The 14738-nt window shown below is 44.3% G+C and overlaps 1 protein-coding gene across 17 annotated transcripts in view; it reads right to left on the bottom strand.

The window, feature by feature from the left end:
• The window catches only part of LOC118513597 (protein NDRG3), a 41915-nt gene that overhangs the window by 10685 nt on the left and 16492 nt on the right, over window positions 1-14738 (bottom strand). For 6 of the 17 annotated variants that reach the window (XM_036059600.1, XM_036059599.1, XM_036059608.1 and 3 more), the window contains 8 exons: window positions 11849-12056; window positions 7876-7971; window positions 1393-1586; window positions 1200-1320; window positions 964-1105; window positions 592-771; window positions 385-505; window positions 12-127 (listed from right to left, as the gene is read on the bottom strand). In XM_036059600.1, coding sequence (XP_035915493.1) covers window positions 12-127; window positions 385-505; window positions 592-771; window positions 964-1105; window positions 1200-1320; window positions 1393-1586; window positions 7876-7971; window positions 11849-12051 — 1173 coding nt within the window. In that variant the 5' untranslated portion in view covers window positions 12052-12056. The remainder of the gene's footprint in view (window positions 1-11; window positions 128-384; window positions 506-591; window positions 772-963; window positions 1106-1199; window positions 1321-1392; window positions 1587-7875; window positions 7972-11848; window positions 12057-14738) is intronic. The other 11 variants (XM_036059606.1, XM_036059605.1, XM_036059607.1 and 8 more) reach the window with 4 other exon arrangements.

Raw genomic sequence — 14738 nt, 5'->3', positions numbered from 1 at the left:
AATGAAATTACCTTCATCCAATTAGTCTTCTCCGGGATTAGTCTACCGTTGAACGTTACTGTATCATCGATGTGGGGCGATAACGCGCCAGTAATATTTAACACTGGCATCTTCAATGATGGGGCAGCTGGCAGCGTTGCAGTAACGATGAAGTATTATAGTGCGTAGCGTGGAATGAAACGAGAAAAATTACATCCATTAAAAACGATCCATTTTCCTGTCGATGGTAGGTACATCATGCAGATGTCGCTCGGTGCGTTCGACACAAAATGCAAAACCTTCTCATGCATTACTATGTCAAAATATATTTACATAAAACTCTTCAAGATGAGTTCTGGAAAAAATAACCGAGAGAGCGAAAAAAAACCTTTCTTTGCAACTTACAAGTTTGTGGTGAACCGGAAGGTGTTCGGGCAATGTTCAAATCCGTACGCTTAATGTATGCATCAATCAGCATGGCCAAGTTAACTGGATTTATCGAACGCTCAAAGTTGCTCTTGTACAGCTGGAGTGGAAAAAAAACGGACGTAGAGTTAGAAAGATTCAAATCCAGTCAAAAGTTGTCCCCGACGACGAAACGGAAGCACTCACCTGAACCAAATCCAGATTACGCTCCTCTGGATTCCGGCCGAAATGATGCCACATCAAATAATCCAACACACCCTGGGTCATGCCCTTGGTACGCAGATTACGCGTATTCAGCAGCTGGTAGCCCCATTCGATCCAACCGGCCGCCGTTGAACTGCAGTTGATAAGGCAGAGTGCTCCAACCTGTCCGAGCGAAAGACAAATCCGTTTTGAACCACACGCGAAGGAATAAACAACGGAAGCAACCAACACAAAAACCAGGAATCGTGTCTTCCTGAGGACTGTACTCATATGCTCCGGACCATCAGAGTGGAAGCCGTCGCATGGAGCATTAGCTCGTTATCAGTCAGCACGCAATGCCATGCACTAACTCACCTTATCCGGATTGGCCAGGGCAAACCGGGCCAGAATGTTTGCTCCAGCTCCGACCCCGAATCCGATGATGGACTTCAAATTAAAGTGTGTCATCACGAACAGCAGCTGCGATCCCAGCTCGTCGAAAGTCGGATAGACATAGCTGGAGAATGGTTTCACAATAGAGAATTTCGGTGTGTGTTGATTAGAACCGTTCTGTTGTCTGTCTGTCCAGTGCAGTTGCAGCAAATACTCACTCTTCCGGAAACGTTGGGGCACCCTCTTCCTGGCCAGGTGCGTTCACATGATACACACAGAAGTTATCCAGCAAGGAACGCATCGTGGGGAAGTTGAAGAAACCGGCAAAGCTCGATGCATCTGAAATGGTGACAAATGAATGCAAATGAGCTCCTTCTTTCTTTGCCCGCTTTTGTCCGAAGTTTTACTCACAGTTCAGTCCCAGATCGTGGTACGTCACAATCGCTGGCTTCGTTGTATCACCCTGCACCGCCACCAGGATGTCACCCTTGTCCGTCGGTACGCGCCGCAGATCGCACGAGCCGACTATCGAGCCTCGCTGGTTTGGGTACTGTAGCTGAACCGAGCGCAGCTCAATGTCATCCATCGGGTCGACCGGCATCGCTCTGCATCGGAATAAAGAGGATCGAAGCGGACGGAATCAGTATCGACCGGTATCTCAGTACGGGTTTTCGGTGCGTAACACAAAGACGAGGTCATATCGTCCGAACCATTGCTTTCAATCACTGATTACGACCATCTTTCTGATGGCCGTTCGATGCTTATGAGCCTCAAACGTCTTAGCCATGTCTTTATACCTTTCCTGTTACACAACTCTTCAAAGGTCCATTATGACTCGTGTAAGCAGATTAATTTCTTCACTATTCTAATGCTGTTCATTTATAAAAAGAAGCATTTTTTCAAATGGCAAATAGATGCGAAATATTCAACAGAACTTCCGTAAACCCAGCTAACACACTAAATGTAATTTTCAACTGTAAAACAGATATTTCTGTTAACTCTCGCTATAGAATTTTCGTATATACAACTTCAGATTTAAAATTAATGCAATTATATGAGAATGAAATGAAAACTTCTAATCTAGTCTATATTCAAGCCAAACTACTTCAAAATTTTCTTCTCCCATCTAGAGACTAACACAGAAAGTTCTAATTTTGTTGAAGAGAAAATAATCAGTTTAATCAGATTGCCAATCTTGCATAACCCTCCCAGACTAGCAAACCCATCGTTTTCACTCCCAATAACGAAACAACCGGGTCTGTGTTGTGTAGAAACTTTTTCCCCGGCCACCAATATTGCAACCAGTTCTTCGTTACGAAAGTTTACGCACAAGACCCATTGCGTGTAAACTTTTCTGCGGCAAATAACACGACAGACGTTTAATTTCGCATGTCGCTGTGAGTTCTTTCCGTCCCCCAAAACGGCGCTCTGCTCTGTCCAGCGGGGTGTGTTTTTTTTTTCGCTTGCCATTCTCGATTCGTAATTTAATTTTTCAATTTGATTTTCCAGCTTCGATTGATTCGTGAGCGGGCATATCATCGCACGCAAATTTTACGTAACCAAGTCAGCATGAAGCCGGGACCGTCTTTTTCTGAACGACGGAACGACAGTCCTGGGGCTGGCCCGTTATGGGCTTTATGCGAAATCATTCTAACGTCAGGTGAAAGCGCCAGACGACTAACGGCTTGCTGTCGTCGCAATGTCAGTTGGTATTCGGCCGGTTTGGGTGGCTACAAACTGCAGCAAAGAAATGGTAGATTTGACCATATTTTGCTATGCCATTTTTTGTTGCGAGACTAGCATATGCATTCAGACACGGAGCGATAGTGTCCTTCAGAATGGTAGTTTCCGATTTTAGCTTCTCCACGTCGAACGGAGAGGCCGGTTCGTTTGAGGATCGTTTTTCATAGCAAAAGGATGATTACTTTTTTTCTTCTTGTCTGCGTTGCTGCTGCTCCCTCAGAACGAATCGCGTGCGGCTCAGGTGGAAATAATCGAACACACAGCCGACATGCTGGCGCGACGGAACGACCACCTCCACTGGTAACTATGGTAGCGAGCATGGAAAAACAAAATTCTGCTCCAGCAGCAGCAACCTTCCAGCCACATGTCGGCGGAAAACTTTTCGATGCTATCTCGTCCAATGTGCACGCTTTATTCCTACTATTTTTTTCATTCGATACGGTCTCCACTTCATACGATTAAACATGGCAATGAATGGGAGGCAGGAAAAAAAAACCCTAGAACCTGAAGCCTTATTTCCTGCCTGTCCACGTAGCTGGAAACACATTTCCCACTCAGTATCGCTCAGTTTATCCTTTTTAAACGCTTTCGAAGCATTTTCTCCCAGCAAATATACAATCACTCGCACTAGCTTTCCGGAAGCATTCAGCTTCAACAATCGTTTTCACCCGATGGAAACCCCATAATAAGCCTACAGAAATCCCACCCATCCTCTGACAGTTTGCGAGTGTGAGGGAACAGATTAGAAGAACTTTTGGCAGTCTGTCATTGTTACGACAAGCGGTCCCGGAGAAACGCTTTCAATGGTACAATTCATCATTGAACCTTTTTCAGCCATGATAAGGGACGTCTTTCCGACCTTTTTGTCTTCTCTCCAGGATTCGGAAGTTAGGGGTTTTCACCACAAACCTGCTGTATCGGACGCGTTAGCATGTGATGAAAATGGGGTTGATTTTCTCGGGAGGGATCGTACATCAAAGCAAAGAGTCAAACACAAAGCGTACAATAATCAGGCTAGTCAAGTCAAGAAATCCATCATCATCCAACACTTCTCGTTTAAGTATATGCTATGTGTTTTCCAGAATCCTTAGTGAGAAAGTTAAATTCTCCAAACATCCTAATTACTTGCGCCTTAGCTTGGAGCTTACCGTTTAAATATAGCCCCGCTTTCTGTCTATCCTGAACTGTATTTGATGGATTAATTAATTCGCTACGCCATAAAAGGACGATTACGTCTATTTCATCCGCGGAACGTACGGTTGACAGAGCGACCTCATCGAAACCGGCTGGTTACGAAGCGTCGTTTCGTCCTCGTTGTCAACGGCAGGAAATAGAAAATTGGAAAGAAATAACTTCCCCGCCGACGGCGTGCCGTCATTCCGTACCGCCAACACAGGATTATTGCATCTCCCGTGTGTGACACGCTTGGTGGAGCCATACATATGCCTTCCGGTTACGGTTCCAATTTTAGCCGATGACTGATGTCACTGATTAAACTTGTTTCGGGATCGTTTTAGTCAATCGAAATGTGGGACCTGTCGACGACAGCTGGCCCAAACGGAAAACAATAGCACTGGCTTTGGGGAACAAATAACCGTCTATTAGGGAGGACTTCATAATGGGAGTTTGACTACAAGAAAAATGTATCTGTGTATTATTAGATCTAATCCTTTACAAGTTTTCTTCTTCTTTTTCCTTGGCTTTACAACCTCGAGAGGTCTCGGCCTGCCAATTTCTGGCTTTCTGAGACTTGATTTTACCCGTAGCAAAGTAGTCAGCCCTACGTACGGGGAGCCGGTCTGGATGGAATTTGAACACCGGTGCTTCAGAGTGAAGACCGACCCAGTTTTCGCCACTGCCACCGGATTTCAAGTAAGATATTAATGTGAAGACTTTAAAATTCTTCATTTTGCATGATTGTATCTGCAACAATCACGTAACTGAGGATGTATCAAAATTAAACACTGCCGGCGAGTTGTATCCTCTTCTCAGCTAATAAGAACCCAGAACAATCGTTTTAATTAACTACGAAAAATCCATAAACTATTATATCATTCTTGAACAAGCTTTATAGCCCTCCGCATAGCGTGTATTACGTATAATCTACCAAAAAGAAAAGAAAATCCCTACACTTTGCTCTTCAACCAGCATTTCTGCACCACACTACCCCGCCAAGTTCTGCTGAGCAAGAGGAACCTTTCTTCTCCGAAAGGATTCCATGCACAGGCTAATGAACATCATCAAACTTATCCGATCTCGGATCACCACCGACCATTTTGCGACGGAGCCAGAATTGATGATTCATCCGTCGCAACTCGGAGTCTCTGGCCCCCGTTCGGATGATGGGGGGCTCCACCGATTGCTTTGTTATAATCCTAAAAGCTTGTTTACTCGTACCGTCACGAACCGCCGCCTTGTACTACGGATCCGTGTTCGTTGGCCGTACCGGATAATACCGGTGTGGGCAAAACTTGTCTGAAGACGCATTTTCGTGAGGTACGGTAGTAGTGTAAATATGTCGATGGTTCCCTATTCGATGCCGGGAAGTCCGAACAACGCCGAAGTACGTAGCTCCAATCCACCCCGATAGCCAACCGCCATTGACCTTGCTTCCTTTTTCGTCCAAAACAAAGCACAAATGGATATTGCTTATCATGCCCAGGCAGCCTTCGGACCATCACGGTTTCGCGGCGAGCTTCTTGCTTTGTCGTTTCTATTAGGATGGTTAAGTACATTGTGTTGCTTCGCTGGAAACATGTGTCATCTCGCGAACACTACCCACTGCGAGGACTACACTTTCTCGAACAACACACCATCTACCCGTCGCGTCGGCCGTACTGCGCCTCTTGCACTTGTGGTGCTAATTTGTGAATCATGTGCTAAATGTGCCAAGAAGCGTCTCAAAATCCCAGCCTATCCTGGACCTGGAACAAGGTTTGAGATTTGCTGCTCCATACGACACCTAGATAGCGACGAATTTCAAAACAAAGACATAAACGTATTACGCGAAAAACCTTCCACCATCACAACAATCAAACCAAACAACCCGGGGAAAAGATCCCTCACCGTGCAAACCGTAAACAGTACGTAAAGGCACAAAAAGTTTTGCCTCGATCAGCAGAAAAGAGTTTGTTTCGGCATCAGCTGGGCAATTCTGGATGACCAGAACAGCAAAACATCGTATATCTTCGAGCTGGATCTAATTAAGGCTCATAAATTCTAGCTGACATATTGTTTTTATTCCACCTTCCTCGTTCTCGATCCTTGTTTTTCCAACACCAGCTAAATCCCTTTGTTGTGCGGGAAAGCTCAAAATCTCCCTATTTCTTCAACCATATTGAACCTGCAAGAGCGAGACGTGTAAAACCTCATGAAGCTTTTCCTGGACTTTTCTAATGCCGCAAGAATTGCTACACAACACCCATACGAGCATATGGCTGTTTGTTGCCGAGGTGAGTTTCGATTACAAAATAACAATACATTATACCCGCTGCAGCCATACATTGGGCATGAGGAAACTATACACAAAACCCTTTATACTTTCCAGAAAATACCCTCATTGCGCCCCGCTTTCCTTAATGGAACACACTCTTTGCACTGAGAGCAGCAACTCCGCCGGCGGAGAACGGCTGCTGGATGGTTGGTGGCGGTTCGGATCCATAGCTTTTATATGCATTATGAACTCCCGCTTTTCCAACTCCAACATAATCAAGTAGCTCGCTTTTCTTCGATATGGATCCAATGTAAAGAAAAGGGTACCCGACGGTGCTCTCACACACACACACACACAAGCACCCTTAATGCATTTTGCCGCTTCACAAAACGAAGGGCGTTGCGATGATGCACCTTTTGCGAGCCGGAAAAGCTTTTGTTCACTTCCACTACATCGATCCATTTTCCGCCCGTTTGTCTACTGGGGTGGCTTTTCTCCGTGGGCCCGCACCAAGTGTACAGTGGCACGAGGTACAGTGGGAAGATGACAATTGCAGGCTGTGCTGTTATGAAAATTGTTGCATAATTGAAGCAACTTCCAGCCAAACCCTGGCTGGCACTGTCAGTTTTTCCTTCATTTCGAGAGCATTTTCAAGCCCCCGGAAGGCAAAAGTGTGTCCCCGAGCTGGGTGTATGTGTGAGTGGTGTGTCCATTATCGACACATTTTACCGAACACACGCATCCTCCTACAGTGCCACCTCGAAACCAGGCAGCCTAATGGAGTCGGCTCGTGTCGCCGGTGAGAAGCGAAGGAAAATGTAATAATAGGCAAACTTCACGGTGATGGTGGTGGAAAATTGTTAATTGCCTTCAGGACCGAACAAGAAAAGTGTGCTTCCTGGAAGGATACTGTGCACGACGACGGCTCAATTTCGTTTCGATTGCACGAATCTGACGAGACGGAGGTTGTTTCAAACACGTTTTGCTGCCCACTTGAGTAGGTAAATAAATCAAATGAACGGTTGGGCTGCAAAAAAAAGCTAGCAATTTGAACAATTTGCACTGTCCGTACTTTATGATTTTTGTCCATTCTTAGTACAATAATTGCGACCTAATGTACCTGGAAATGATCTTTTTTTTTATTTTATTTTGTATTCAGCCCAACTATACAGCTTCATTATTGATCGAAAGTCCCACTACGTTGCTGTACATTTGCATATTCAGCCGAACTTTGAGCAACATGTAAGAGCATAATTGAACTATTATAAGATATAGAATAGTAAATTGTAATATGTTTAGCGTGTATTTATATAAAGTATGACACAGAATGAGAGCACTACGCGCATTACGAGCTTATAGGGAGAGAGCATGATATAAAAGAGTCGTTTTCGTTCGTGTTCGTGAGCTGTAATGGGGAGGGGGAAAGATAGGCTGTAGTTTTGTACATTTTCGTGTTTCGATGCTGTGTTTTGAGTATGGTAAACTTTGTTAACTAATGAAAACAAAAAAAAAAGATTAAATATCCTTTAAACCAAAACTGCAAAACAAACGCAATCAAATCAAACGAAAACGCAATTTTTAATCCCCAGACCCCGGAAGGACCGAAAGCGCAGGCTTCCCGAAACGGGGGTTTGGCGCGTTAATCAAAACGGAACAAAATCGAAACGCAAAACCAAATCAAACAAAATCATAACTTAAATAAAAGGCATCAATCTTACCCAAGCAGGCGAGCTTCCTCGGCAGTGTGTGCTGGTGCGGATGGCATTCTGGCGTTCGCTGATTTGCCGGTTTTGTCGCGATCTCTGAAATTAGTACTAAATCACATGCAGAGGCCAAAAACATACCAAGTAAAACGGAAAACATATAAAATGAAACCGGGGGGAGGTACGGAGAAGAAGAAGAAGAACAAAAAACACACACACAAACACAGAGAGTTAATCGGGAACGGAAACCGAAAATAGCGAAAAAGGAAAAAAATAGAAGGTAAGTGGGAAATGTTAGAAAACAGAGCTTAAAGAACGATTCAAGTGTTGAACAATGGATGGAAAGTAGAGGAACGGATAGAGAGATCGGATATCGGATCGTTTTATAAGAGATAAACATAAGGTAAGAAATACTGAAAACCATTCGTGGAAGGTGAAATTTGGAGGATGTTAATCTGTTCTGGTAGTAGTATATTGTGTAGTATGGTGATGGTGTAGATTCACGGATGTAACGTAGTTTCGGGTTGATTCTTTTCGACTTTTTTTTTGTTGGAACGGCGGGCATTGATTATTGATTGCAAAATAATGGCTGCGGTATTATGAATGGAGATTTAATGACGTGAGTTTGTGAGCGGAGGCTTATGACGACGTTACCCAAAAGTATCGGCAAGGCGTTCAAGATCTTAAAGGACATTGCAAGCAAGCAAAGGCAACGGCAGGCAAATAGTGTGTAATATTTCTTCTACATTTTTTCCATGCTAGAGTTTCCAGTACATTGAACAGAACCGATCAAGACATTCTTTTTCAAACTAAATCAGATGCTGTAGCTACCTAAAGTGTACTCAATTCATTGCTCTTGTTCATTCGCTCCAGTTGAATATGATGTTCCAGTCCATGGAAAGCACGGTATATCCATTTGAGGCAAATTGTTTCGCGAATCGCGAAATATTAAAATTCAATGAACATTCCTAGAATTCATAACAGATTCAAACAAGCTTTCTCCTATTCAAGCGGAAACAATTCGATGGCAACGGTTCGCGCACGCCCCGGGATAAGGTGGGAAAGCAAGTGAAACCCCAGCAGCACTGTTGGTAGCTGTTGTTAACATAAAAATCTGTTCCCCTAGACGATGCACATCCTAATGCCGGAGGGCGTTGAAAGGAAAATAATATTACCAGATATGGAAGATATCGTCGAACAAATTGTTGATTGCTTGAAGCTTACGCTTTTTTGGTGTGCACCATCTACTGAAATGCTTTCAAGCGTACTTTGAACATTTAAAAATTCTTTCACCCATTTGTGCCACATTCGTAAGCCCTTACCGCAAACATTCACCAAAACGCAAAACCGGACACAATGCAAAGCGTTCTGAAGCTAGCAACATAATTGCGCAATTAACAAGTGGTTGCCATCGCGCATAACACGCAGTATCGTGCGGGTTTGGTCAACACAGAGTACCCGGGCGCTAAAGGTGCCCCTTTGCATGAATGTTCTGTGTGTTCAAAAAGAAAACTTAAGCAGATTAAATGAAGCCGGTGAATGAAATTGGATCACACTACAGTTAGCGTTTGGAAGCATGTTTGCCTCCTGGTGAAAACTAAATGCAGCACACAGAGGCAAAAGCACGACAAACGAAAGCTTTCCACACATTTTCGCCATGAAATACTCTCCCAGGGTTCTCGGTGTGTAGCAAATGGGAGATTGCACAAGCACGATAAAGTACCCACATGGCAAACACTTGGCTCGGCTGCCACATCATGTTCGTCAAACATTGCACTACAATTTCGGGCACTCGATGGACGACCAAAAACCGAACACACATAAAGATAAGCTTCCGCCGGCAGTTGCTACACACTGTGCCCTGGTGGTCCGTTCAAGCCGTAAGGGCCGGTAGAATGTCTGGGACGAGCGGTGAGGAGTATTTTTCGGGTGACACCATAATGACTGCGGTGTTTGATAACAAATCTGGCTATCGAACGATGGTGCAGGTCTTCAAGAAATATGTCACCGCCATCAGATCACCGAGCCACCGCTATCGGGGAGGTGATTTGATGTATTTTTATTAGCCAAAAAATATATGACTGTCCTTTGCTTTACACAACCATACTGTAAACATTCTTCATCTCTGGCACTTCTGGCAGCTTCCATTCCCAACACCGTCATGTTTACCAAATGACACATTTTCGGAGCTCATTATTGACAGCATGTCACGCTACGGCGACGACAAACGGTGATCGATCGGCGGTACAACGGTACAAAATCAATATGCTGAAATCGTGCGGAAATTGATTCAAGAACTTCCGGGCAGGAAAGGCAAGAATATATTACACTGTGTGTATTGCAAAGCAAATTCGTACGCTACGTAAGCTCTCCCATAAACGGCGAGCAGTGCTGGGAGCTTTCCCACGAACCGCTCAAAGAATCCAATCGAACGTGCCCTGGTACAGCAACAATTTCGGTGCAAAGACACACAGAAACAATTCCAATTGCCTCAAAACCGTTTTTCTTGCGCTTGTGCTCCCGTTACTCGATTAGTCTTTTGGAGATTGGTTGTAGAAGTTTCCTGCTTTTGTGTCCGAACACGAACATTAAGGGCCGATTTGGATGTATTGGCTTTGCTTGTCTTCCTCCTGGCCGGAATACATTCCGGAAGCAGGCTGACCATCGGATCCATTTCCCAAAGGAGGTAAAATATAATTCTATCGAAAAGAGAGAGCAAAACCTTATTCTTTGCGTATAATACACTGGAAAATTCACCCTCGAATCGATAAAAAGAAAGCTTGCTGCCCTTTTGCGAGAGTTCAATTTGTACATGAATAATGCGCATCGAAGGGAGTTGCGAATTGAATTATTTCTTGGTTGCGTGTTTAATTTAAAGGGAAAGATTCTACAAACATCCTGATATAGTATCTCCGAACTTTAAAGCTAAAACAAGTCACGTTCTGTCATCTTGGCCCTATTCAGTCATACATACTCTTGAACGTTTCTATGCATATTTTATACAAATACTATTCGATTACAATTTTTATAAGATACTCCCTTCCAAGAGTTCCTGATTCACTTAGGACGTCGAAACAAGGTAACCGTAAGTCCTTTCCATGCATTCATCATCAATAGTAAGTTGCCCGTTATTATACCATGTCTATTCCTTCAGGACACTGATCATTAGAGCAACCATCCGATGGAGAAACATAGAAATGACATGAACATTATTCTTACGAATAGCAAAAACCGATTTAAGCAAAAAGCTGTGCAACTATGAACTGCAATCATGCAACAACGTGCTGCAGGGCTTCCCCCTGTAATAATAACCAATCGGTTCTTTCTTCTCATGCAACCAGTTGCACCCGCACACTGCACAATGCAGTACTACTCCGCTGACCTAGTTTTGCCCTCAATGCCTCATTTCGCAGCCCCGCTTCTTGCATTATCCCTGCTTGGAATTGAAGAAATATAATACACTCTACCAAGGTGCCAGCCAGCCGTCCTACAGTTATTATCCTTTGGCACAACTTGCAATGAAATCTGTCACACGATTGCTATCTTTAGAGTACGTGCCGTCAGCGATGATTGGAGCGAGTGTAGTCTTTTCGAAAGGATATATTTATGACGAGTAGAAAAGGAGCCGATTCTGACGTCAGGATGTCATGGAGCGGTATCGCGAACGAACAACAGCACAACGTTGACAATGGAATGCCGGTGAAGGGAACCAACCAACGTTCCCTTTTTTTTAGCGCAAACGGGAACAATGCAAAGGAAAAGCCTTACAAACATACAATGAATCAACGATCAACGCAAGCAAAATCCAGGACGTTTACTAAAAGGCGCGATTCCAGACAAAAACGCTGGAAGCAACTATACTACTGGAAGGGGCAAACCGTGCACAGCTTCAGAGGCAGCAGCAGCAACGACAGCGGCAGCAGTTGGTTAGCAACGAGGAGACAGTGCGTGTGGATGTTGGTGGTAGAGACAGTGCGACTAAGCTTACCTGGCACTAACTATGTACGGTTGGGCTCCGGTCCCATCGCGTTCCAGGAGCGCGTGCTTGTCCTGGGCACCGATGGCCGTCCCGATGACGCGCTTCACCGTTTCCATCACCGATTTCGAGCCGGACTGCGGTTCGGTGGTCGAGTTGTAGATGGAGTTGAGACCACCGCCAAGCGACACGTAACCCCCGTCGGATTGGGGCATCTTGTCTGGAGAGAGTGGAGTGGACCAGTGGCGCAGGACATGTGAAACCGTGTGCCGGGTACACGCAATTTTGTTTGACATTTTTAACCGCCATTATCGGATCATCGGTGTGTTTTTTATGTTGGAGGTGATTGAGATGTGTGTTATTGTCCAGAGGCATCATTTGATGGGTCAGCGACCCCCCAAAAAGCAATTGCGGCGATAAGAATGTTATGGCATGTGGATTATGTATGTATGTGTATGTGTATGAGAGTGTGCATTCAAAACAAGAACCAAAATTGTTGAAGGATAGGAATTTGAGTGAAAAAGCAAAAAAACAGACAAACAAACAAACAATCACACAATCCAAACCAATAAAATCCAGCAAAGGCAAACACGTACGGTCAAACAAGTGGACGACGTCGTTAAGTTCGTAAACCACAGCAGTTAACGTTGGGTAAGTGTATCAGTTGATCAGACCGCGCGGCAAAGTTGTGTATGTTGCAATCAAACAGTGTCATAACAGCCCGCGCCATATAAAACCACGTTGCCAAAAACGCAAGATATAAGGAAAAAGAGAGAAAAGAAAACAAGAGAAAAGAAACAAAACGATATAATCAGAAAAAAATACTGTCACACAAACCAAAACTAAAACAAAAATCCCCCAAAACCAAACAACTAGGTAAACGTAACGTTCGGGATGATGCCACTCGGAAGTGGAAAACTAAAGGGAAACACAAACAACAACAACAAAAACCCAGCACCAGCAATTATAAAGAGATATAACTTAGCAAACCTACACCACATCATAGGCAAGCGAACGTACAACGCAACGGATCCTTAAGAAAGGCACTACTAGGCAAGCAGACATGTTGGTACCACAAACCTTCAAAACCAAAATACGGAATACAAGTATTGCAAGCGAATAAATATGTACAACAGTGGTGGTGAAGCTTCTAGGTCAGCATGATGAGCAGCCTTGCGGATTGTGCTCTAGTGGTGAATGGTGTTGATTAATGAACAGCTTCGAGTGTGATGTACAGACAAAGTTGAGTGTTGTGCTAAGTTTTATCTATGATTAGTACTACGCTAAGGCTACCTCCTATAATGCTCCTCTTCCGCAGATGGAACATTCAAAGCGTATGAAAACGTGGCAAGAAAAGCGTTTCCCATCCCAAACGACAAAATGTCGTAATTTGTGTTGACATTTCCTTTTCATTCGCCTAAATGGCAAGCAATCACACAAACCGCTACATTCTGCTGCTCCACCCCGACACTGGCTCTCTCGCAGTGTGGAGTGTGGAAGGCACATTCGCTTCAATAGGCTCTTTCCACGGTGCCCGGTACAGACCTTATCGAATTATCTTCGGTCAGTCGAACACTCATTTTGTAAAGGCAATAGAAGAGCAGGGAAAAAAAGACTGCTACTACTGCTTTCATGCGAACTTGCTCTCCACGATAATAACTACAAGCAAACAGTGTAAACAGAGTGCGCTACTGCAACTCTACTTCAAGCCAACAACTATTGCACCAACACGTCTCTCTCCACCCCAACGGTCAGTAAAGTGCACAGTGGTGGTGCATCATCGTGATTGTTGACGCACTCGGGCAGCAAACGCGACCCGATAAGGGCGGTTTTGTGGTGTGGTATCACAGCACCCTCCCTCGTGCAATATGGGTGCGTTGTGTCAGATCCACCGGTGGTCCGCGGTAGGGGCACGGGAGCATAAGGTGGGAGGCAGTGGGAGGATTACGCGACAAAGCCTCATCGTGTGCGAGATAGTACACTTGCTTCCCTATCATTATTATCTCTTGGCCGCTGGCAATGGAAACGTCGCAACTGTTGTCGTTATTTTTGCCCGTCCTGCTAAACCGCCCCGCGATTGAGACAGACGACGCAATGGTTGTGGCCATATTTACCATACATCACACTACTTCCACATCGGAACGTAACACAATCATACACACACACACACGTATGCTCACATTTCAAGCCAAGCTTGGGTTGGTCTTATTGCGCAGAAACAATAATTCAACGGGAATTGTATTTATGGCATTCAGCGGTCCAGTCCAGTCGAGGCAGAAAAGTGAAGACAGCACAAACCCAAGAACAGGAAACAGCGTTCCCGTCTATTTACCGTAATTGAGCTGTGCTAGGTTTATCATACGAGTCTGATCATATGTGAGACAGTGAGTCAATCTTCCCTTCACTTAACTGTTCCACAAAAAGAAATGCCATAAGAGAAGGTTCGAGTATGATGAAGTAGGAACTGTAATGGCTATAAAGAACTCCGGATCATTTCGTTTCCTCTTTGCAATTCAAAAGGCGTGGAATAAAAATGGACTTTCTTGAGGTTTGCTATGGTACATGCTTCTCTGCTTCACATCATAAGTCAATGAATTAATTTCCTATATAACCCGAAATTGGCTATTCATAAATCTTGCTCAAGGATAGCCCACAGATATAGTTTTAGGTTTAAGTTCCCAATGCTCAGTTCCAAGTCAAGTTCAGCTATCGAATGCGTCTACCTATATGACTAGGATTTACTAGAATGATGCAATTTAATCGATCAGACGTGAAACCTAAGCGTCCACATCATAACCTTCAGAAAAGAAGCACAAAGCTTGCGATGCGAAAGCCGATCATGTGGCCATCACCTGAGCCGTAACTGACGTAAAAAGTTCCTGCCGATGTGTGTACCGATCTG

This window comes from Anopheles stephensi, chromosome 3, assembly GCF_013141755.1.
Source record: "Anopheles stephensi strain Indian chromosome 3, UCI_ANSTEP_V1.0, whole genome shotgun sequence".
Taxonomy (NCBI): Eukaryota; Metazoa; Arthropoda; class Insecta; order Diptera; family Culicidae; genus Anopheles; species Anopheles stephensi.
This window is presented reverse-complemented; position numbering and strand designations above follow the sequence as displayed.